The 25,057-nt window shown below is 39.3% G+C and overlaps 2 protein-coding genes across 11 annotated transcripts in view; both read left to right on the forward strand.

Annotated features, from left to right (window-relative positions):
• Window positions 1-18,055, forward strand: part of MGA (MAX dimerization protein MGA) — a 159,983-nt gene extending 141,928 nt beyond the window's left edge. For 8 of the 9 annotated variants that reach the window (XM_060005039.1, XM_060005040.1, XM_069540454.1 and 5 more), the window contains exons 18-24: window positions 2,422-2,552; window positions 5,296-5,347; window positions 7,716-7,922; window positions 9,337-9,448; window positions 9,732-9,965; window positions 11,089-11,265; window positions 12,148-18,055. In XM_060005039.1, the coding sequence (XP_059861022.1) occupies window positions 2,422-2,552; window positions 5,296-5,347; window positions 7,716-7,922; window positions 9,337-9,448; window positions 9,732-9,965; window positions 11,089-11,265; window positions 12,148-13,424 (2,190 nt within the window). In that variant the 3' untranslated portion in view covers window positions 13,425-18,055. The remainder of the gene's footprint in view (window positions 1-2,421; window positions 2,553-5,295; window positions 5,348-7,715; window positions 7,923-9,336; window positions 9,449-9,731; window positions 9,966-11,088; window positions 11,266-12,147) is intronic. The other variant, XM_069540451.1, reaches the window with a different exon arrangement.
• A 1,558-nt stretch (window positions 18,056-19,613) lies between these two features.
• Window positions 19,614-25,057, forward strand: part of MAPKBP1 (mitogen-activated protein kinase binding protein 1) — a 51,899-nt gene continuing 46,455 nt past the window's right edge. Inside the window, exons 1-2 of one of the 2 annotated variants that reach the window (XM_060005053.1) lie at window positions 19,614-19,729; window positions 20,278-20,500. In XM_060005053.1, coding sequence (XP_059861036.1) covers window positions 20,384-20,500 — 117 coding nt within the window. In that variant the 5' untranslated portion in view covers window positions 19,614-19,729; window positions 20,278-20,383. Of the gene's footprint in view, window positions 19,730-19,889; window positions 20,501-25,057 lie in introns of those variants that run through there. The other variant, XM_060005054.1, reaches the window with a different exon arrangement.

Here is a 25,057-nt window from a genome sequence, read left to right on the forward strand (position 1 = left end):
AGAATTTGTATTCTGAACTTTGGTCATCTTCCTTTGTAATTTGACCTTTCTAATTTATATTTTTCTGAAGCCATTTTTTAGACTTTTATTTAGGGTTGTATTTGCTGAACTAAGTAACTTGAGAGTCAGATATGATATAGGGCAGGAGTTGGGCAAACTTTTTTTGTAAAGGGCCAGATTGTAAATATTTTAGACTTTGCAGGCTAGATGACTTGCTCTTGCAACTACTCAACTGCTGTTGTAGAGTGAAAGCAGCCATAAGCAATAGTAACTGAATGAGTGTGGCTGTGTTCCAATAAAACTTTATTTACAAAAACAGATGGCAGGCTGTGGTTTGCTGACCCCTGACCTGGGGTCTGATGTAAAACATAAGGAGGTGATAGCCAGCTGCCTGTGGGGTGCCTTGAAATCTAAATTGTGTCCCTCTCTTCAGGAGCAGATAATACAATGATTGTCATGCCTGGCAGTTTTAGAATCTCACTTCCTTGAGATTCATTCATTCCCTGTGTTACCTGGTCCTTCTCTGTTAATGCCTAACTAACTGCCTTACGGAGATAAAATATAGCAAAAAGATTCATATTTTAAACCTCTAAAATGTTTAAATATTCTAACGTTCCTATGTTGGTTATCTCTGTACCTCACCTGTCTCATTTATAAAATGAGGCTCTAGCTCTACAGTTGGATGATTCTACACGCATTTGCCTCATATTCTGTCTATAACCTAATCTTTTTTGAGGACTTATGTCTATAGGTAGTTTAGGAGTTAGATTGCAGATCTTCTTGCACTTTTTGCAGGGTCTTTCGTTGTAAGTCAGCCTAGGTAAGCATCAGACCAAAAACAGTCCAACTTTATTTTAATTTTAATTAAAAAAATTTTTCCATTATGGTTTATTACAGGGTATTGAATATAGTTCCCTGTGCTATACAGTAGGACCTTGTTGTTTATCCATTCTGTATATAGTTTGCATCTGCTAATCCCAAACTCCCAATCCATCCCTTTCCCCACACCTCCTCCCCCTTGGCAACCACAGGTCAAAAACAGTCCAGCTTTAAAATCAGTGAAAACTATTGCTATCAGTAGAACTGACTTAATGGAACCTTTAGTGTTTCTTAGTCATACAGCGTGGCATTGCTTGAATTTCCTAATAGGGAATCTGACAGGTACACTGGCCTTTTAAAACTAAGGACATTCACATCTAAATTCTACATTGTATTTATGTTTATGTGTGACACCTATGATAACTTTATACCTGTGATTAGCATTATATTGGAATAGTGTAAGGAAAGTTGTGAGTAGCCTTTTTAAGTCTTCTCTGATGAAGTTTATTGGATATTATTTATAAAACCTGCAATTAAAGCCACGCAGTACACATTCTTCAGTTTAAATATGGTAAAGCATCTACCTACATTACTATTCAAACCCTTGGGGTTCTGTTGATTTAGCTTCCTAACGTTAATTTTAATATCCATTGTTTATATTTAATACACATTATTTAGATGGTGCTTAAATTGGGGATCATGAACGATGACTTGCATCATTTATGTCCTTTAGCCTTAGGGAGCCTGTAATTTGGGGGTAAGTAGTTTTTCCAGCAAGTTTAAACATAGAATTAATAAGGTGATGGGGATGCTTCATTTTGAGTTGTGCCTCTCTGGTACAGTACAATTACAGATAATGTATTCTCTGTTTGGTTTCTGGCATAGTAAAACACTACTTTTAAAGGTGGACTTAAAAGTATCTGCATATCCCATAATCCATATAGTCTACTGTTATAAATATACAGTGAGTTTCTGTGGTGGGTGCTCAATAAATGCTTACTGATTGACTCATATTTTGGTATAATAAGTACAGCAAGCCTGGGCTTCTTTGGTATCTGAAATTCTTCAAAAGCTCTCATTCTGTAGGGTTGAGAGACTTAGAAGACTGTCTGGGCTATAATCTGTTTCCATATCTGCCTTGAATATGTTTCTGTGGGTGTTTAATATGGGATTAACCATGAAGCACTCAAACTAGAATCTGAATTTTTCTTCTTTCTACCTTCTTCCTCACCAAATTCTATTTTACTGCTATTTAATATTAAGATTTATGCAGCTTTAATATATCTGTACCTGAATTTTGTCCACTAGAAATAACACTGAAGCATCCATACAGCCCTTTGGGGACTCTGTCTCTTCAGTCTAATGATGTCTTTTTAATATATATCTGTGATTTATAATGTAGTTCTTGGTAGTTAGCTCTAACCATATGTTGTCTTTATGACTTAATTCCATTTTATGATTAACAAGTTTAGGATTATCAGTACTCATGGTTTAAGATCAGTGTTTGGCACTGGTTGGCTTTATAAGGGGAGCATTCAGTTGAAAAGTTTAGGTGTGCTTGCTTCCCAATACTTTATTTACTGTTGAAATGCTGTATTTCAGAATAACTGTGTAGAATACATTGAGGATGATGAAGAGCAGGTGGACATTGAGACTGTAGAAGAGCTCCCGGAGGAAGTTAATGTTGTCCACTTGAAGACCGCAGCTGCCCATACACAGACTTTCAAACAGCTGTAAGTCTTACTTCTCTTTGGATTGTTGTTTTTTGTTGTTGTAATTTTATGACCATAAGCAAAACTAAATGTTCTATTCAGGAGTTCTGGGTAACTGACATGGTTCCTTTATTTCTCTAGCTTTTTTCTTAGTAGTAGATGAGGAGAGGAGCTGCAATCCAGAGGTAATTAACTTGCCTTATTGCTAGGAGGCAGTATATAAGTGTGAATAACATATGCTTTTGGAGCCTGATACATTGGTATTAAAATACTGCTTTTGCTAGTTTGTGGCTGTTTAATCTTGGGCAAGTCTGTAATCTCTCTGAATCTTAGATTCTTTACCTATGAAATGAAGAAAATGCCCCCATTTCAAGTATTAAATGAGATAATGTATGAGATAACTAACATAACTGATGCAAGTGGACTATTCAACAAAGGTTAGTTCTTTTAAGAATATGGCATTAAATTCTAAATTTGGTTACTTTGCTAGTTGAATAGGTCATTACAGTTAGAAAAATTTTCATAGCTGTTCAGCTGATGAGATGAAAATACAGAGAGCATGATGCCTTAGAAAAAAATGTTCTGAGTAAGCCTTATATTGATTAGGAACTGGGGTGTGAGAGAAAGAAGGGAAAGAAGGTAAGAGTTGTTATTTTGTGCCAGACATTGAGCTTTTCAACCTGTTATGTCATCAGCTACCTGAAGCAGCAATGAGTTAAGAAAGAGTAATTCTTCATTCCTAGTGAGAAAGTCTAAGGAGGGCTGTAGGTAGTATTTTTCTTCACTCCAGGGCTATTTGGAAGGTACTTCAATTGCCTACTGGTTAAGACTGAAAGAATTTAAATCTCTTAAAAACTTAATTAGACTTAAGTTCAGCAGTATTGCAGGATGTAAGTTCAGTATACTAAAATCGAGTTCCTAAACAATAGCAACAAGCAAAAAAAGGTAATTAAAAATACGAAAAATCTGTTTGGGATTATTAACACAAGTTGTGCAAGACTTTTATCAAATGTTATTGAAAGACATTGAAGAAGAATTCAGTAGGGACTTCCCTGGTGGCGCAGTGGTTAAGAATCCACCTGCCAATGCAGGGGACACAGGTTCAGTCCCTCTTCCGGGAAGATCCCACATGCTGCGGGGCAGCTAAGCCCCTGCGCCGCAACTACTGAAGCCCGTGCACCTAGAGCCCGTGCTCCACAATAAGAGAAGCCACCGCAACGAAGAGTAGCCCCTACTCACCGCAACTAGAGAAAGCCTGCGCACAGCAACGGGGACCCAACACAGCAGTCAATCAATCAATCAATCAACCAATAAAGAAATAAAATTTATTTTTTAAAAAAAAGAAGAATTAAGTAAACAGAGAGATACCATCTTAATGGACTGGAATAATAAAGGGCCAAGAATAACCAACACATAACTGTAAAGGAGCAGATTGTTAAAATTTTAAAAATTTCTGTCAGTGAAAAGGCAGTTTCACACTGTAAGGAAAATATTTGCAATATGTGTTTGACAGAAGATTAGTATCAAGCATATAAAATAATTCTTACAAGTCATTAAGAAAAAGATCCAGTAGAAAAGTAAGTAATGGATATCATGGGCAATTCACAAAAGACTGCCAGTAAACATGCAAATTTGTTCTACCTCACAAGTAATTAGAGAAATGCAAAAAAAAGTTTAAGATTTTTTTTTTTTTTGATGTGGACCATTTTTAAAGTCTTCATTGAGTTTGTTACAACATTGCTTCTGTTTTATGTTTTGGTTTTTTGGCCCCGAGGCATGTGGGATCTTATCTCCCCGACCAGGGATCGAACCTCCACCCCTGGCATTGGAAGGCGAAGTGGGAAATGCAAATTAAACCACAGTGACTTTACCAATTTATACCCATAAGATTGATATAAATCGAGATTTCTGATAGTACTGTTGTCTAGATGTGGAGCAATGGGAACATTCTGCAGGTGGGAGTGTAAGTTAAAACCACTTTGGAGAGCAGTATGACATGACCACAGTTGAAGATGTGCATGCATTTCTTCCATCCAGCAGTTCCACTCCTAGGTATACATCCTAGAAAGGCTCACACACATGTACAAGGGGTCATGTCTGGGATTGTCCATTGCAGCCATTGTGAAAATTTGCCATTGTGAAATTTGGATACAACCTAAATAACTACTAACATTCTAAAACAAATTTTGGAAAATTCAACAGTTTGGAATACTATATAGCAGTTAAAATGATTGAACTAGATATATCAACATATCTCACATGCAGTGCTGAATGAGACAAATCAGTTGAAGAAAGATACACTACATGTAAGTTTAAAATGCTACATAATATCTTCTGTTTAGGGATGAATCAGTACATTCCTAGGAGAAACTGTAAAGATGTGCATGGTAAACTCAGTTTGCGAGCATTTACTTATGAGAAGGAAGGAAGGTGATGAATGTGCCTATATTTTGGTGATGTTTTATTTCTCAAGCTTAGTGACAGATACCTGGATGTTGATTATGTATTTTGTTTGTACAGTTTTGTATGTTTGAAATATTTCACAATTGAAAAAAGTAATTTGCAGTTTTAGGGTCTATTTGGACACTTTTATTTGAGAAAAAAGCATATTGTTGAATAAATCATATTGCCACATATCGGACCATGGGGAAAAGAAGCTGCTTACAATTTAGACAATTTGGGATGGTTTGGTTTAATATAGCTATGAAATAGGTATTAGATTACTGAATTTCAATAAGAATTGGAAAATATTGTCTTCATCTAGGTGCCGTACGCATATCACTACAGATGAGAAAGCTGCTGAAAAGAGTCGAAAGGTATTTACAGTATGTTTAATGATAATTACTCATTTAATAAAATTGATAACATTTGTCCTTAGGGTTAAAACAACATTAGCTGTATTAGCTATGACTTTTTTCAGGGCCATTTTTACCAGTGAGTTAATATAATCAGCTTTTTTCCCCTTAATGAAATTATACTATTAATGCTTTTTTTTTCCCTTCTCAGTTGTCTACTGCCCCCCACCCCCAGTTGATAGAATAATTTAGAGGAATTAAAATGGGTATGGAGTTTATGAAAACTGATGTGCTTATTTGAAAACTAATCCTATAATGTAATGATATGATGTGAAACAGGCTAGCATTCTTTCTTATTTAGGCTCCTGATTTTTCTGGTGATCTAAAAAATTAGTTATTATCTGAAGTAATGGCTAGCAGTTCAGGGAGCCATGAAATTATAAACCTTATTTGATTTTCTTAATGTACTCAGTGTAGGATATCATAGTACCATAATTAAGGAAGGTTTTCTCTTTATCCTAACTAACACTAAGAATGGAAGAGAGTGCAATTGTTTAACCATTTTCCACTTGTTATTCTGTCTTCTTAATTTAAGAGATAAAAATGATGAGATTGGGTTGAGATGGAGGGTGGTATTCAGGTCCTTTGAAAAACTACTGGGTGATTAGTTTGAGTTTGGTTTGATTTGGGGGAGCATATGATACATGTTTGCAGGGCCATAATTATTTTGAATATATCACAATTTTTATTTTTTCATTGGACATCCTAAAACATTTTTGAGATGTAAGAATTTTCACAATAGCTATTTACACAGTCCATTGTTTTGTACCATTATTGTTACATGCAAATTATTTTTAGTGTATTGGTGTATTTAAACTTAGTATTAATTTTATTTCTATCTGGTTGTATCTTTGATTTTCCCACACTGTACTAATGTACATGTTTTTAACTTTAGAAAGACACTGATTTTGTAGAAGAGTTTGGGGGTACTTTCATACCCCATGATATGGTACCACTGTTACTATGATAAAGGTAAACAGTGTCAAGAAAATAAAGGCAGTTAGAAACATCAAGGTTGGGGGGACACACATACACAAAACCAAGAAACTGTAAAAGACAGGAAATGTAATTATTACTCACTTGGTATGATTAATATTCATATTGTCATAATAGGTTGGTCACTGTTGATGATTTTTTAAAACTTTTATAATCCATGAATAAAGTATGTAAGACTTAATTTTCAGTCTTGAAAAATGAGTAAGTACAAATGACAAGTTGGGAGGTAAAAGAGGGAAGAAGAAATGAAGGGAAGGATATGAGTACTGATATCCTCATTTTACAAAGAGACACTATTGATGAAATGAGAAATGGAGATAGAATTATCTTCAAGTTGCAAAGGGATCAATAGAGAACTAAAATTAATGATATATCTGTATTAGGAAGATGGATGGTGAGATGCAAGAGAGTGGTGAGCTAAATCCTTTTCTGCATAGCAGGAAGTAAATAGGTTGTATTGAAAAATGAAAAGAATAAGCGTATGTTACTATTTTTAACTTAGGATATATATAGACTTAAGAACCAGAAAAGGCCACTAAAATAATCAAAAAGTGGTTGTTTCTGAGGATCCAGTTGTAGGTGCAAGATACAGTTGCTTTTCATTATAAGATCTTTACATATTTATATTTTAAATCCTGTATGCATCTTTTACTTCTTTATAGTAAATAACTTTAAAAATGGAAGTAGAATAAATAAGAGAGAAAGGAAGCCTAAGGCATCCTGAGGTCAAGAAAGACATTCCTAAAAAATGAAAGTCTGAGTTTTAAATGTTAAGTTATGAAGGGGGGGTGGGAGGGGTTAGGTGCAGGCAACAGCCTGTGTAATGGCATGGAGATGTGGGATTGTAGTGTGTTTAGGAAACTTCTAGCACTTTGGAATGGTTGGAGAGAACAGTGATTTAGGAAGAGAGGCAGTTGACCCTTTCCCATAAATTTTAAAGGGTCTTACAGTATTTACGAAAAAAAATTTTCAACTTGTTTTTCACTAATCGAGATTTTGTTAAAGTTTTCCATATAATTTGTGTCATGAAAACAAGTTTTAATAATAAATTATACAAATGAGCTTTTTTATAGATCCCCTCTCTCAAATTCTCCCTCATTTGAGAACTACTGTAATTTGAGCTGAGAAGTGATATCACATTCGCATGTATTAGAATTTACACTGTTGATTTGGAGTAAGGATAGACTGGTAGTAAGTTGACCAATTGAGAGGCTGTTATGATACTCCAGGCAGAAGATGGTGGGTGTCTGATATAGAGCAGTGCCATTTGGGGTGCAGGAAGAGGGCAGGTACATGTGAAAGATACTTAGGTGGCGATCTTTTGTTTGGACAGGCTACACCAGTTCCTCTAAAACTAAAACCTGATTACTGGAGTGAAAAACTACAGAAAGAAGCAGAGGCTTTTGCTTATTATCGCCGGACACACACTGCCAATGAGCGGCGCCGCCGTGGTGAAATGAGGGATCTCTTTGAGAAATTGAAGATCACGTTGGGGTTACTTCATTCTTCCAAGGTTTCCAAAAGTCTCATTCTTACTAGGGTAAGTGTTATGTGTAAATGACAAGACAAGTAAGAGCTTGACTGAAAGAATCTTCTAGAGATATTTATGAGAGAGAATGAAGAAGATTGAAATAGAGCTTGTGTTTAACATTTGAAGGTGGACTAATGAATGCGCAATAAATCCCTTAGGAAGAAAAGTCCTTATGTTGAGTCAGAGTAGCTTTTCATTGAAAATCAGATTCTTAACCAGCAGAGTCATTATCCTTCCTTCAAAAAAAGTTAGAAACTCTGGTAAACTCTGTTTACTATGACTTCTTTACACTGGTGTTTTCCGTAGTACTTAGAAAAGTTTATCACGGTGAAAGGCACAACACGACTGCTATTTTGACATACTTCTTAACAGTTGATAGTCACTTTAAAGGAAACTCTAGTATTCAAGCTAGCAGAAGTTTTAATTTTGCATGTAGAATATCTGAGGTAATTTTGTTTAAATTGCTTATAAGTAGAAGTTGGAAGAGTAAAAGGCAAGCAGTCATATCCCTCTAGAACAAGGTTATTTCAACCAGATTTTGCTTAGATTAGGAGTTGATTTTTTTTTTTTTTTTTTTTTTTGCCGTACGCGCGGGCCTCTCACTGTTATGGCCTCTCCCGTTGTGGAGCAAAGGCTCCGGACGTGCAGGCTCAGCGGCCATGGCTCACAGGCCCAGCCGCTCTGTGGCATGTGGGATCTTCCTGGACTGGGCACAAACCCGTGTCCCCTGCATCGGCAGGCAGACTGTCAACCACTGCGCCACCAGGGAAGCCCCTAGGAGTTGATTTTAAAGTTGATTATTAAGATCTAAGCAGAGTAAAATGTTTTGTTTCTCCTTGCAGTAGTAGAAATACCTGTTAACCACTCAGTGGTGCTCTTTGTAAATAATCACTTTCCCTAGAAGTATAAGACAGAAAAATCGCCTAAAGTTTGACAAAAAATAAATTCTGAAACATTAAAAATTGTTTTTTGGGTTTTTTTTAATTTACTTCTATACTTTATTGTTTTTAAAATTTTTATTGGAGTTTAGTTGATTTACAATGTTGTGTTAGTTTCAGGTGTACAGCAAAGTGGATCTGTTACACAGATACATATATCCACTCTTTTTTAGATTCTTTTCCCATAGAGACCATTACAGAGTATTGAGTAGAGTTCCCTGTGCTATATATAGTATGTCCTTATTAGTTATCTATTTTATATATAGTAGTATGTTTATGTCAATCCCAGTCTCGCAGTTTATCCCTCCTTCTGTTTCTCCCCGGTAATCATAAGTTTGTAAAACATTAACAATTGTTTTAAATGGCATTATAAAGTTCTCTAAAATATTAGATAAAAATTTTTTTATTTAAGAAATTGTGTAGCCCCCACCTGTTTTTCGGAAAAAGCAAACTGATGGACGTGATATTACTATTTCTTGTCGTAGGCATTCAGCGAAATTCAAGGACTAACAGATCAGGCAGACAAGTTGATAGGACAGAAAAATCTTCTGACTCGCAAACGGAATATTTTGATACGGAAAGTATCATCTCTTTCAGGTGAGATAAGTGAATGATCTCTGATACAGAGTATAAATATAGCTTTAGTGAGGAAAATCCTTAGTAGATCTTTCAGATACTACTTAGTTTCAGGCTTGGTTCCCAGAGTTAACATCAGAATTATCGTTTGACTGGGTGGGACATTTCTTCTGGATTATAATTACTCTTGCCTTCCATAGTTTAGGGGAATATAGTTAAATCAACTGGATTTCAGTTGACTCTATTTCTCATTATTACGTGGGGTCTTATAGAGAGTAACAGTTTATTCCCTATCAACCTATAGGTAAGACAGAAGAAGTGGTCCTGAAGAAGCTAGAGTATATTTATGCAAAACAACAAGCATTAGAGGCACAAAAAAGAAAAAAGAAGATGGGATCAGATGAGTTTGATGTGTCTCCCAGAACTAGCAAACAGCAGGAAGGATCTTCTGCATCATCTGTAGATCTCGGACAGATGTTTATAAATAACAGGAAGGGGAAACCTTTGATTCTTTCCAGAAAAAAAGACCAGGCCACAGGTAGGAGAGACATTCTTTGCTTTCTTTAATGTAGATGAACATTAGTTTAGTTTAGTTTAGAGAACTGAATGTCTTCTCTTGGCCATAATTTTAGTTTTAATTAAATGAAAGATGGGTTGTATTAAAAGTAGAATATTAACTACATTAGATTTCAGTTTCTAGCTTTACACACTCAAGCAAATCCTAGTAAGTTATCAGTCATGGTAACATAGAAGAGCTACTTCCGATAGCAGTCTTCAGACAAGTATTTTTCTTCTAATGTTTCAGTATTTTTTTTAAGCTGCCATCTTTTCAGACTTTATAAATGAACTCTTTGATTTCCCTGCAGTTCTGCTCATGAGTTGAGGAAGTTTGGATCTAGATGAGACAAATAAATTGGAAATTTTTTTTAAAGTTTATTTTTGTTAATCAGGCTCTACTTTTCATCAGATTGCAGTCTGTCAATGAATTGCTATTAAGGAACAAAGTAAATTGGTTTTGATTTTTTTATTCTCTCCTATCTTGATTTTGGAAGTGAGGCTATATTGATTTTATATTACTTGTTTATATCCTTTGAGAATGGTATATCCTTTTTTACTCTTTGGATAGCACAGTGTATGAACCAAGGAAATCTGGTTTATTATATCAACTAAGAAAGTAGTGATATATACGAAAATATGAGTTAGTTTTAACATTGCACATTTAAATGATGTTATTGCTAAGAAAGAATTTTAATGATCATTTAGTCCAGTCACCTCATTTTACAGGTGGAAAAACTAAGGTCTAAAAACTTGAAGTAATTTTTTAGCGGTATATAGGAAAGCAAACCTAGGGATAAAATTGTGTGTGCCTTCATCCTGATTCACCATCAAGACCATCAGAAGCATTCCATTGAAAAAGTGGTTTCATGGCTCTGTTCCTCAACAATAAGAAATTCTGTCCCTTAAGAGAATCACTGGACAGGTACTGAAAAATGGTTCAAAAAGTAAATTGCAAGTTGAGGTTCCCTAACTAAATTTGAATTTTATTTCTTGCTTTTTAAGACAAGGTATGGTTTTTAGAGATGTCTCCTACACTCTTAGGGTATTCACTAGCATTAATTGAAGATCTTTTATCCTTAACTAATTTCTGCTCTTCCTTACAGAAAATACCTCACCCTCTAACACTCCACACACCTCTGCCAACATTGTGATGACTCCACAAGGGCAGTTGCTCACTTTAAAAGGTCCCTTATTCTCAGGACCAGTGGTTACTGTTTCTCCTGCTCTCCTAGAAGCAGATCTGAAACCTCAAGTTGCCAGCAGTGCTGTGGCTCAGTCAGGTATGTCATAAGTGTTGTCTTTCATGGGTAGTGAAAAAGAGTTATCCCTGGTATCTCAAAGTGACAGAGAAAGCCTTTGAATGTGTTCTGTAATGATAAAGAGCTATTGTATTCGAGTTTGCCTTTGTAAGAGAAGATTGTCTTTTTAGAACATGTTTTGCCCTATCTGTGGTATTGAATGGTCTTTTTTACCTGGGAATGGGAACTATTTTGCGATCTCTTCTAATTTCTGAGTAGGAAAAGAATTGAAAAGATGTGAAAGTAAAAGGAGGTTGAGGAGTCATTGTTTTAGTTTTTGGTGTTAATAAATATTTATCAATTTTGTGTTGTACTCAGAGATGGTACACTCCTACATTACCAGCCTGATACAGTTTCAGCACCCTCCCTTTTGGGGATAAGGAGTTGAGGTGAAAAGGAAAGTTCACTTTGACGAAATTTTAGGTTTTAGGAACCTGAACTTCTATTAAGGTAAAAGAGTATCCTTACCAGTACTAATACTGCTAAACCCAGTCTGGAGGAGTCATCCTTTCTTACAGTGCTGCCTCTAGGGCTTCATCTTTCCCTCAGAGTAGCAGTTAATTGGACGAACAGAATCAAGGTGCATGCCTGCCTCAGGATAAAAAAATAAACTTGGGGAGCATTTCTATAAAATAATTAAATAGAACTTTTATTAATGATGGAATATCAAAGTGTCTTTTGGTTAGATTTTACCTATTTTCTTGTTAGGCTAAGTCCGTAATGTGAAAAACTGGTATTTCCTTTCATCTTCTTGATAAAAGTAGACTGGTGAAATTTTAACTACAACTCCCATGAGATGGTCATTGGGTATGAATGAGAGTACTTACCACTGTAGATATAAATGAGTTTTTTTTTTCCCCCCAGAAAACGACGACTTATTTATGATGCCAAGAATTGTTAATGTGACATCATTGGCCACGGAGGGAGGTTTGGTAGATATGGGTGGCAGCAAATACCCTCATGAAGTTCCTGATGGCAAGCCGCCTGACCACCTGAAAAACACTGTCAGGAATGAAGATAACTCCTGTGAAGATTTGGGTAGAATCTCTTCCAGAGGCAACCACAGAGATGTCAGAATGGCACTGGGTACAACACAGGTTTATCTGTCAAATAAAGATTCTGGTTTTCCACAAATAGTTGATGTTTCCAGTATGCAAGAAGCACAGGAGTTCTTACCCAAAAAGATTTCCAGTGATATGAGAGGAATTCAGCATAAATGGAAAGAGAGTGAATCAAGACGGGAGAGACTGAAGACAAAGGAGTCTCCATTTCATAAATTAAAGATGAAAGATCTCAAAGACTCAAGCATAGAGATGGAATTGAGAAAGGTAGCATCAGCTATAGAGGAAGCAGCACTGGATCCCAGCGAACTGCTAACTAATATGGAAGATGAGGATGATACTGATGAGACACTGACATCTCTGCTCAATGAGATTGCCTTTCTTAATCAGCAGTTAAATGATGACTCTGTTAACCTGGCTGAACTGCCCAGCTCTATGGATACAGAGTTCCCAGGGGATGCTCGACAGGCTTTTATCAGTAAGCTTCCTCCTGGGAACAGAGCAGCTTTCCAGGTTGGCCACTTGGGAACTGGTTTGAAAGAATTGCCTGATGTTCAAGGGGAAAGTGACTCTGTCAGCCCGCTCCTCTTGCACTTGGAAGATGATGACTTTTCTGAGAATGAAAAACAACTTGCAGAACCAGCCTCTGAGCCAGATGTCCTTAAGATTGTTATTGACTCTGAGATAAAGGATTCCATTGTTTCCCACAGGAAAGCTGGTGATGAAGGGAAGAGTACTTCTGGCATCCCTGCAGAGCCTGAAAGTGTGTCTTCACCCCCCATCCTACACATGAAGGCTGGCCTAGAAAACAGCAGCACAGATACTTTGTGGAGGCCGATGCCAAAATTGGCACCTCTAGGTTTAAAAGTAGCTAATCCTTCCAGTGATGCAGATGGTCAGAGTCTCAAGGTGATGCCTTGTTTGGCACCTGTAGCTGCCAAAGCTGGGTCAGTTGGACACAAAATGAACTTAACAGGGAATGACCAGGAATGCCGGGACAGCAAGATGATGCCTACATTGGCACCTGTTGTGGCCAAACTGGGCAACTCTGGGGCCTCACCAAGTTCTGCAGGGAAATGAACTTATTTGTCCTCAGGCAGAAGCCAGGCTGTGAGGGGAAACCTCCTTTCTCTGCAGGCACCTGTTTGTGTCATGGAACTGTGATCCTTGACTTTGATGCAGTGGATAATGGAGAGAAAGGGGGTAGGGTGCTGACCTCGGTATAAGAAGTTACTACTATGAAATTCTGATCATGTTAAAATGTGTTACCTCACTTGTGGTGCTGGGTCTCCTCATCCTCTCTAAGAAGATGCGATCCATTACTGAACACGAGGTGCCCCTCTTACCCAAGGAATTCATAACAAGACTGTAGGTCCATAGTGGTTCCTAGTTCTTCCCTCCCAGAGTAAAAGCTGCTTGAGACTTTGGAGTTGCTATGAACTGAACCTTAGTTGATAGCTGTTGTTTAAGTTGTTTAAATCTGAAGTCCAAGGAATGTGATGCACTTGTGCAGAGGGATCCAGAAGAGATAGTTTTTAGTTGGTGTTTCAAGAGTAGGGGGAGAGAGGATGGGTACCATGGAATACCAAAGTGAAGGACTTAGTGTCATTCAACAAAATTTTCTCTTCTTTTATATCCCAAGTAGCTTCCATTCCCTCACCTTTTCAATCAGAATTATAAATCCAAGCCTTCTGGTAAAGTAGGAATGCTTTAAAACAAAAACAAAAACTCTTTATTACTAAGGTAATCATTTTGAGATGTTAAAATTACTAGTTCTCCCTTATCGTCTTTGGGTGTTGAGAAGACCATTTCATAGTACCAAGGATTTCTACCTGGATTACATATTTTGGAGGTAGGCATAGAGGGAGTCCACCCCCTTTCACAAATCACATCACTCAAGAGACAGCTAAAATGAAAAGCATTCCCTCTCCATACCAGAGACAGTGGCCAAAATAAAAATCTGTGAGGCTGGATGTTCCCCAAATCAAGCCAGCCTCCTGGTGCTTGAAGGTTTCATTCACTATTACCTGCACAGGATGTAAAGAAAAGAAAAGTCACAGTAGGCATTCTTTACCAGGGAAATAAGGCAGTATTTGAATCACAAGATATATTTTTTATTATCTGCTACCATGGATTCAGTGATCTGTAGAGCTTTTTCACTCATTAGCTGTCAGGGTATGAAGGACTGACAGCCTGTAAAGATAAAGATATTTATATTTTTGTATAGTTGTTTTCATAGATTTCTCAAAGGCTGAAGTTTTCAACCTAGGAGATGAGATTTGTATTGAGTATAGAAATGATGTTTCCTATCTAGTTTGTAAATAATCATGGTGCACTTGAGGGGTCTCTTGGAAACTCCTGGGGGCAAGAATCACTATTCTGAAAATGTATAGACTGGGATTTAGCTGCTGCATTTTGCCTTTCTTAAATAATTATATTTTGGAATGTAACCCCTGTCTGTCTTCATTGACAGGATTTGCTTGTGTTGTGAAACACTAACACAAGAGCTTCCAGTGCCTGGGCTGTGCCTAGGTGATGCTGTTTCTTCTACATCCCCTGCCTTCTTTATCCCAAATCCCACTCAGCATATCTTCAAAACTAGGTTGTGAAACCAACTTTGGAATGGTCCTAGCCAGTGAATTATTACCTCCGTGGTTGGTTCCCTTTCTAGTAACTCTGGTAATAAACAGATTGAAAGGGGTGGGAAATTTTCTTCTGCAAATTGCAGTGGGAACAAATTCTTTGTTGGTTTTGTGTTACTTGCCTTTCTAGACCTCCTCATCAGCATTCAACCTTCCCACCTCTAAAGGTTACTGAAGAAGCTTGAAGTAGGTAATGAGCACCCCTCAGCTTCTCATTATCCCTCCCACTTCTCTTTACCCAGGAGATTTCATTCAATGCCTTAGCCAAGGAGTCCAGCACCTGTCTTCTCTGCTAATAATTGTCCTTGGAGATGCTAGTAGTTTAATCCAGGTATAGCAGTTTCCCATTATTTCTTTGCTTGTCTTGTCCTTGCATTTCCTCCTGACTTCCCAAGGCTCTTGTAGCTTCTGAGGGTCAGCCAAGGAGCAGGCAAGTGAGCGAGTAATCCTCAGGAAAAGAAGGACCATTCTGCTTCTGAACACTGTTCTTTTTTTTTTAGAAGAAAATAGACAAGTAATATTCATTACTTGATGGGAAGATATTTAACTCTGTTTATGAGAGATGTACAAAGATAGAAATGAGAGATGATCCCAGCTGTTCAAGGAAGGCTGCAGATATCATTACAAAACCCCCAAGATAATGGTGTTTTCAAGACCTTCTTGGAACTAGAAAGTTGTTAGGGCTAATTTTAGGAGGGCTCAATCTTCAGAACAATCCTGCAGTCTTGATAGAAATCTAAAATCTCCAAAAACTCCTACCTTTTAACCTTACCCCAGGAGAAACTGATCTATGAAAATTACGTATGTGGTTATGAAAGATGTAGTTGAGTGAGGAGTTGAGGAATTGGGAGGATAGTGAGCTCTCACCCTAACTCTATAAGAAGCATGATCTCAGTAGGCCAATAATTTGCCTTTTTATACATCTGTAAATAAATGGAATGTTTTTAAGAATATAATTATGTCAGATTTAGCTTTTTCTTTTATATATTAAATATATATATCTTTCTTTTTCTGCTTTTGAAAAATGACTATTTTTTTAGAAACCTAAGAACAGAAGAAATTTGGCAAGTGGAAGGAAGAATGTATAAACTTGAAATAAATCAGTTACAATAATTAAAGCAGGATGTGGTGTTGGGAGGTTTGTGCTGAGTTGGAGTAGAGAATTCTAATGCCCTGAGACATATTTGGGAGAAGTGCCGCTGAAGGAGATAATAATAGGTATTCCTTACTGTTTTCAAAGTTTTGGACATGCCATTTGGAGGAGGTTTTTGGTGTTCTAATCTTTGCAGCGTGTTTTACATGGAGACTTCGAAATTTTGTACAACTTGATGACAAGTATTTGGCTTAAGGAGTCATTCTACAGTGAAGAATGGCTAGCCTCATAGTACCAGTGTGTTCAGGGTGTAACATACCTGTTCCCCTGGTGAATAACAGGACATAAACATAGTCTTAGTGGCTAAGGACAATAGATATTCTTAAAGCAAGCTATATGTTAACTAGTATTACAGTTTACAAAAACTTTTTATTAAAGGAGTCCTTTTAGACATTGAACTACTCTAGAGTCACTAACGGATCAAGTCCAGTTATATAAACTTCATACAAATTACTGTGTGTAATTTTTTTCCCCCAGAATTATGGTGAAATACTTAACAGGCCTTTCTGTAACAAGTTGAAAAATGTTTGAACATGGAAGTAAGGCAGACAATCCATATATTATTTGGAGCAGGGTTTAGTAGTGTAGTTTTTTCCCCCTAATTATACTAGTTGAGATATTGAAATGGAATGATATCAGGTGAATTGAGAGGTAAATGCACTTTGAAGATGGGTCTGAAAAATGATGACCCTTATTCCTCACTCCCAGGAGATAAAAAAAAAAAATGCACAGAGGCACAGAGTAGGAACATTTTCGGATACTTTTATAACCAAGAATCAGAATAGATTTCTTGCACAGAATTGTTGATTTTTAAGAAAATTTAAGGGCATCAGTACTTCATGTTATTGTATTATCTCTAATGAAACTTTACATGAACATGAATTGCTGGATGCAGAGAAAATAGACTTACTGCCATTTGGAGAAAAAAAAACAGCCAAAAATGTGTTTTTGAAATTAAGTTAGAGGGAAATAATTTGATATATACAACTTTTGAACTGAGGCATAATTGTAGTATATTAAATATGACTGAACTGCTCTACAAAGATATGTTAAGTGTTGAGTGATAGTGATGGAGGTATGTATGGAGGGTGAGAAGGCTAAACCATGGGAGGAGTTGGAAATTTTGAGACAAATCTAAACTCTACTAAATTCTATTATTGTAAACTCTGCTGTTAGATTTTGTTAAATAGGAAAGCAGTATTGGAAGCATTGTTTTGAGATCCATCCTGTTTCCAACTGCGAACACTGGTCTCAGCTGTCCCACAGTGCCTTGCATGTAAAGGTGCTCAATAAATATTTGAATTGATGAGCAAATGTTTACTCTAGCCTGTTAGTTTTCTAGGATCTTATAATTGCACTTATTTGTTAAGTCTAGGGTGAATTTAAAAATCTTATCTAATGAGCATCATGAAAACAGACAATGGTATACACCTTTCCTAGACATCTAGAATTTTAGAATCTGACAACCATGTATACATATTGAGGACATAGACAAGCAGAATAAAAAGTGAAATAGCACACGAACAGTGAAATATGTATGTAAGGGTCAGCTGCATTTTGGAGGGTGGGGTAGCAATTATTTAATTTGGATAAAAGGGAATAATCCTGTTCACATTGGACCTGGGATTATTATTTTCTCATCTTACAGTGTATTCCCATATTGGCATTTAAAAGGCTACATGCTATGTATCCTAGATGGTGAAGGTTGGACTAAATTGTGAAGAATTAAAAATACGTGATTTTGATCCTATACTGGAAGTATCCAGATTCTAGACTTAAGAAATCTCTTAATGACACTGTTCTCAGTTGCTTATCACCTAGATCACCTTTGACAATGAAAACAGGAGCTTGTATTGTCTCTGCAATTTCAGCTTCAGATGGGAGTAATTTGGGGAACATTTTCTCTAAGAGGATAAACCAAGGTAGCTTTGTACAGGATATGACCAATGACATTCTGTAAACCCATTTCCTGGCCATGAGTGGTTATGTAAGTGAGAAAGCTACTAGTGGACACAAAAATTATCTGGAGAGAATTAGGGACAACTCTAGTGGGTGGAGATGGCAGTTGCTAGGGAATGCAGCACACAAGTAAGGACACCAGGTGGCACCCTTTATTAACAGTGTTATATTGGTTCCTTCTCCCCCCCCCCCCCCCCACCTCACACCCAATGGAGGTAAAATCACAGACTAGCAAGGAGTTGAAGGAACCAACCCCCTATTTCTTACTGTAGCTATTACCAGTTGGTCTTCCCAGGAGGTGACTTCGCTGATCTTTGTGTCGACTTGTTAGCTTTACAGTTCTCATTTTTAATACCTGCTACAATACACACAAGAATATACCTGTTTTGCCACTTGGCTGTACAAGACCCACTCACAGCAATGGGTTTAGGAGTCCTTCCCTGTTGCTAACAGGTCATCTCCCCCAGGGGTTCCAAGGATCTGTGTGGGTCAGATGAGAGATGTATCAGTGTACTATTTCTCTGGAGCCCAAGTGTTTTGGCATAGGTTAACCTTTTTGTAAGGTAATTTCTCTAAATAGCGATGAGGCAGAAAGGCTCCTAGAAAATAATCTTAGACTGAAACACGTATGAAATAATATGTAAAGGTATTTCTGTGCACGCTCTGCCATCCCCCACACCCCGCCCATGAGCTAGAAAAACTATACCACGGAATCCAGTGACAGCAAGCTTGGCATTGATCTCGCCAAAGTAACTGTAGTACGGAAAAGGTTTCATGAGTAAATTTTGACAGGAACATGGAAAATATCTGGAGCAACAAAGTCCTGGTTAACTCTGGATGAGAACACAATGGAACATTGGAGGCTAAGGAATCCATGAAACAGATCCACAGGCACATTGACCTGACACCCCGCCTCCCTTCCTGCCTAAGCTCCCTCCCCTTTCTTCCATCACGGCCAATCAGGTTGCCTAGTTCAATATACTTCTCGGCGATCGAAAGAGTTACTCAGGAGAGTCATTTCCACGTAGGTCAACGCGCCGGACAGGCGGCGAGCAGAATCTATTATATCCGTTTTAAATCCCAGCGCTTGGGAACAGACCTTATGGCTGTACCCAAGTCTTGTAATTCTGAGCTTGGAGTTAGCTTCAGCTCTGGTCCCTCGGGTCTATCAAATGCCAACCGTAGCACCCTGGGGGCGTGGTTACCGTTTTGTTGGGGCTCTGGAAAGTGCACTTATCTGGGGGACCGGGCCTGATAATACCATAAAAGGCTTGGTTTTCTCAGTTCTGAAGCCGTGTTCTGCCGACCTTCCTCTAGCAACCATACTCGCGACTGCATTGTGCGGAATCCGTGGTTCTCAAGTCCCTTGCCCTCTACTTCCTAGACCCTTTCATTGGCTCCGCCCCTATAAGCAGTACTCGTCCACTCTGGGAACGCCCCCCCGCGTAGAGACCGCTCCCCCTAGCCTCTGCTCCTCCTACCCAGCTCGTAGCGGAGCCCAGGCGGTATTTCGCGTTTTGAGCCGCTCGTGCCACCATAGCTGTTGCTGCCGCTGCCGCCGCGGAGCTGAAATCGCTGAGCGCGATGCCTGAGGGAGCTGCGAGCCGGGCGGCCCGCGCGGCCCGGGGCTGGTGAGGCTGGCCCCGAGTGGGGGCGCTGGCGAGTAGCAGGGGCTTCTGAGGGAGCGGAAAGTGAAAGGTTTAGGGCTCCTGCGGCTGGCCGAGAGCGAGCTCGGGAGGGTCGTGGGTGGGGGAGGGAGGCTCCCGTGGCAGAACGGGTTGCAGGGCCACAGCGAGCCCCGCCACGCTGAGTGTCCCTGCGGCCGCCAGCGCAGGTGCTGAAGGATCCCGTGGGACTCCTCGGTGGCCTCGGCGGCCTCCTTCTTTGGACACTGCAGATGCCATGAGAACAGTTGGGAATTAACGGGAATCAGACCGGCCACTAGCCCTTCTAGGGCCCATCCCATCCTTTCAGTTGAACGCCTCTGGCAGGTGTGGCCCAGGCATTTCTTCGCAGCTCAGGCTTTTTAGCCCCCGTTTACAAGAGTCTGTCCTTCAGGCGTTGTAAGAAACAGCACTGGGCTTGAAGGTGGGGATCAGGCGAAGGGAGAGGGCAGTACCTAAAGATAAGAGCTGCAGACACGGCTAGGCGGAAGGTAAGGTGTCTTCTGCCATCTCAGGTCAGTGAGAGGGCATACTGGAAGGCCCTGTGGAGTGGGAAAGCAGTGCCGCTGTTGAGACAAGTCCTAAGATTGCGCCAGTAAGTGTCCCGGGGGGCTCCTCATCATGATGGCTGTGGAAGGGTCAACCATTACCAGCCGGATCAAGAACCTTCTGCGATCCCCATCCATCAAATTACGCAGGAGTAAGGCAGGAAACCGGCGAGAGGACCTCAGCTCCAAGGTGAGTCCTAGTATTGGGAGGCACCCCTTTCCTCCCCTACCCTCCTCTGCGCCATGTACATCTTTTACCTTACTCTTTCTTGGGAAGGAGGAGAACTAGAAGCTCACTTTGGCTCTGAAGGACCAAGTGTGCCCATCTCTGCCCCTTAAGAAAGCAATGAGCAAGCAGGGATGAGCATGCTGAGATTCATCTATGAAAAGGGAAGAACATGAGGAAGGCAACCCGGGTTCAGTTGTGGCCTCACTACAAACTAAGTCTGTGCTTGGGGAAGCCAGTTGATATGCTGTGACTCAGTTTTCCTTCTTGGAAGAGGGTAGTGGGACCACATATCCTGTGAAGGGCTAAGCTGCCACTAATGTAGCCGCAAGTGTTAGTGTCACAGCTGGGGTTATGTAAGACAGTGGTAGCAGAAAGAAATATGCTAAAACACCTAGTCGGAGGAATCGGCTAGGTAAATGCTCTTCCCTGGTGTCAAAACAAATTTACTTATCTATTCAAGAGACCTGAATTAATTTAACTGGAGTTTCTTGGCCTTTTAGGAATGGTAACATGCAAGGGGCCAAATATCTGCCAGCCAAGCAATTCTGGTTTGCCCTTGAACATTGCTTATCTCATTCACTATATCTCACCCTGCTGCAGAAGTTCCTCAGAGACCAAGTCCCTTTCCGTCCCCTCCCATGTCTGGGTGTAGATGTTTATGCTTTCTTGAACTTTGTAGAGCCCCGCAAGTTTGGGAATACAAAAGTAGACTAATTTATTTAATTCCTGAGGGAACCTGGGGCCTTGTTGCCACAGGATCAGATTAGGCCTTTGTGTCTTATAAGCAGCCTGTAAACACAGTAGCCTTGTGTAGTGCAGGATTGCTACAGGGAGAGACATTTGAGACAGCAGCATTTTGTTGCCTTGCCTGTATCTCTTCAGAGATGAGTAAACCCAATGAGGAATGATTTAGAATGCTAATGTACAGCATGGCGGAGTTCTGGGAGGACTTAACTCAGATCCCTGTCCCTTAGCAAAACCTTACTTGGATTTGGTCAGAAGGTGAACACCTTTGCTGTATATTTCATTAAACAGGAATCAAAATTGGGCTCAAGGTTCCATGGCTGTGGAGATAGTGACTTTTCCGAGTGCTCTTATTAATCATTGTTCATAGTCTCCAGAGGCAGGAGAATGAGCCTGAAACATAGACACTGTCTTAGATTTGGCTCCATTCACTCATTTGTTGTGTTGGATCATTCTTAGTACTGTAAGCTCTCATATTCTTGGCTGGTAACTTGGCAATGACCAGCACCATTAGAGCCATCTTCGTGTCTCTTTGGTCTCTTTTTCTGAACAAGAATGGTATAGGTAATAGAAATGTATGATGGGAGTTTAGTCTTCAGTATTAATGCTTATTGTAACCGGATGGTACGGTTACCATTCTTTAAAATTTACCATGTCGTTCATCATTAATGCATTCTACAAACGTTTATTGTGTGCCTATTATGTGTAGAATCAGCAATGAATAAAACACCATATCCTTGCCATCAAAGAGCTTGTGGCTGTCAGACATGTAAACAAATAATTACAACATGGTGTGGTAAATGCTGTCCTAGAAGTATGTATAAAGGTGTTAATGGCAGCACAGGGGAGGGAAACTAAATCAGCTTAGGGGGATTAGAAAAAACTTCACAGAGGAAGGGATGCTCGAACTATGAGTCCTGAGGCAAGAGAAGAGGAGAAGCTCTCAAGGAAAACAGTGAAAAAAGGAATCCTTGGCATCACCATGAAACATCCCTGCTTCAAATAGGAATTCTGTGCCTCAGACTGCTTTAAATGGCTTTGTTTGTCCTAGAGCTGTGAATGAAGGAAATACTTAGCTAAAGTTGAATGACTCTTGAACAGTCTGACAGAGCAAGAGTGCTGGTGCATATCTTTAGCACCCAAAGTAGTAGCTGCCTTTGTGTGCCTCGGACCTTGCAGATGCCTGACTCCCCACACTCCTTACTGAAGACTCTACCTGAGATGATTCTAAAAGCCTGCCTTGTGGTAACCAACATTAAGACCTGGTGTACAAGGCTTTGTGAGTTGCTCTAATATGTGGTAGCTGTGGTAACAGTCAGAGAGTTTGTGCTTCATGGATAAATAACTCTGAAACAAAATTTGAAGACCAAAAGACATATGCCTTTTGTGTGGGATGGGGACAAAGAAGGAAGCGACAGAGGGCCTTTCTGCAGCTCTTAACCTCATATGGCCTACTGCTTTGAATCATAACTGTTCCTGCTGTCTAAAGTAGGCTTTTCACCAAATTCTCCACTTATTTTTAGATCCAACTCTATATTTACTGGAGCCACAGGGCCTTCTCTGACTAGCCCTTCTACCTTGGAACCAATCTCTAATTGTTCTTTTATGTATGTCTTCATTTGCTAAGGTCAGAGCCATGTTCTTTATTTCCTTTACATCACACTGTGTAGTACAGTGTAAGGAATGCACTAAATACTAAATGAATGAATGAATGAGAACAATTTAAAGATGTCAAATATAGTGAGGATAAACTTGAAATTCCATAAGAATAGCAAAAATGATCAGGAGGAGTTTGTGACCTCTTTAGAAGAGAAATCAAAATTAGGAAGAATAAAATGTGAAAAAAAGAAATAGAGATGTAGCCTATTTAGGTGTGAAGGGCATTAGCGAGAAAGGAAAGTAGTGCTCATTAAAGGCTTTTTAATTCAGGAGAGACCTAGTTAAAAATATGGTTAAAATATGGTTAAAAGCCAAAGTGAGAGTCAGTAGAGATGGGGATTTAAGTTATTAGAGAGAGTAGATGAGAGCTGAGGTTTGTATTAAACTTTCTCTAAGGGAGGGAAGGAAGTCTCTGCAGTGTAATAGAATTGGAAAAGAGTAATTTGAGGTTTTATGCCAGATCTGCTGAGTCTTGATGAAGTGTAACTCAAAGTTATCAGTTGTAAACACTCTTCAACTTCAAATCCTATGCAATTGTCAGTTCTTTCTCTCATCTCAGTTGAACTGTGTTTTCTTTAAGAAGCAAATGTGTGTGCTCTTGATAGCTAACCCTCCCCCTCTTTTCTTAAGTTTCTGAAAGATTTTTATGTGGAAGGAGCTGGGTTGTTTTTCATTTTAACAAAGGACAGAAATGGACTGAAGCCAAGCAGGCAAGATTTAAATTAGGGATACAAAAGGATTGCCTGTGCTGGAGGGTTGTTAGGTTTTGAAAAAATGAGTGAGGGAGGTTTTGAAATCTTCTTCCTTATTAATAGCCATTAATACAATCCGAGTTATATATTATCCCTTTGGAAACGATGGACAAGGTGACTGCAACTTTCTTCTAGTTCTCAGTTTTTATGAATATAAGTCTAATTCATATCCTCCCCCCCCACCATTTCTTCCCCCAGTGTTTCTCCGGCCTGATTGTATGGTAGTGCTTTGAGCCTTTTAGTATGTGGCTGTAAGAAGAATTTGTGTAGGTGAGTTTCATAGAGAAGAAAAAAGTGGCAGTAATCTAATTTCAGCTTTGGATTAGTGTTTGAGCCCAGGTATTAGTATTGAGACTCTTTATTATGCCTATTTGGCAGTGAGGAGTCATATTCAGTTTTTTAAAATATAAATTTATTTATTTACTTATTTATTTTTGGCTGCGTTGGGTCTTCGTTGCTGCACGCGGGCTTTCTCTAGCTGTGGCGAGCCGGGGCTACTCTTCGGTGCATGGGCTTCTCATCGCGGTGGCTTCTCGTGTTGTGGAGCACAGGCTCTAGGCGTGCAGGCTTCAGTAGTTGTGGCTCACGGGCTCTAGAGCGCAGGCTCAGTAGTCGTGGCGCGTGGGCTTATTTGCTCTGCCGCATGTGGGATCTTCTCGAACCTGTGTCCCCTGCATTGGCAGGCGGATTCTTAACCACTGTGCCACCAGGGAAATCAAAGCATTTATGGATCACTGGCTGGCTCTAGCTTGATGGCGCTCAACTTGGGGGAGAGGTCAGGAGGGCAGTAAGACATCAGAATACCTGTGCAACTTTTTAAAAAATACGCATTCCTGGGCCCCATCCTATCTATATGGAATCGGAACCTCTGGGGGTAGAGTTTGTTAGTTGTGTATATATTAAGTTCCACCAGAAGCCCACTGCTGGTTTCAGCCCACCCTGAAATCTGTTGGCTTCATACCCAAGTCCTCATTGAGGCTTCTTGAGAATATATAAAGCTAGCCCAGTAAGTATACTCTTCTCCTTGAGTAGTTTGTTTGATCTCCATTGTATCTTCTGGACTGATTGCTCTGTTAAACTGCTGTATCAGGGATAGATCTGAGAGAAGTGCCCTGTTGTAGGGTAAGATGTAAGGAGATGGTCATTGCCTTACTTAGATCAGCAGGAATTTCCCTTGGGGGCAGAAATAGGAAAACTTTATGATAATATCCCTGAGTCCTAGCCAGTTTTTTTGTCACCATTCCACTACCCACTGCCCTTGGGACTCATAGCAACCAAGAGTTTTTAGTGTGTAATACATACTCTCTGGGCTCCCCACTTAGAATGGATGACTGAGAGTAGAGGCCTCTGTGGCCAGCAGCCC

This window comes from Delphinus delphis, chromosome 2 (genome assembly GCF_949987515.2).
Source record: "Delphinus delphis chromosome 2, mDelDel1.2, whole genome shotgun sequence".
NCBI lineage: Eukaryota > Metazoa > Chordata > Mammalia > Artiodactyla > Delphinidae > Delphinus > Delphinus delphis.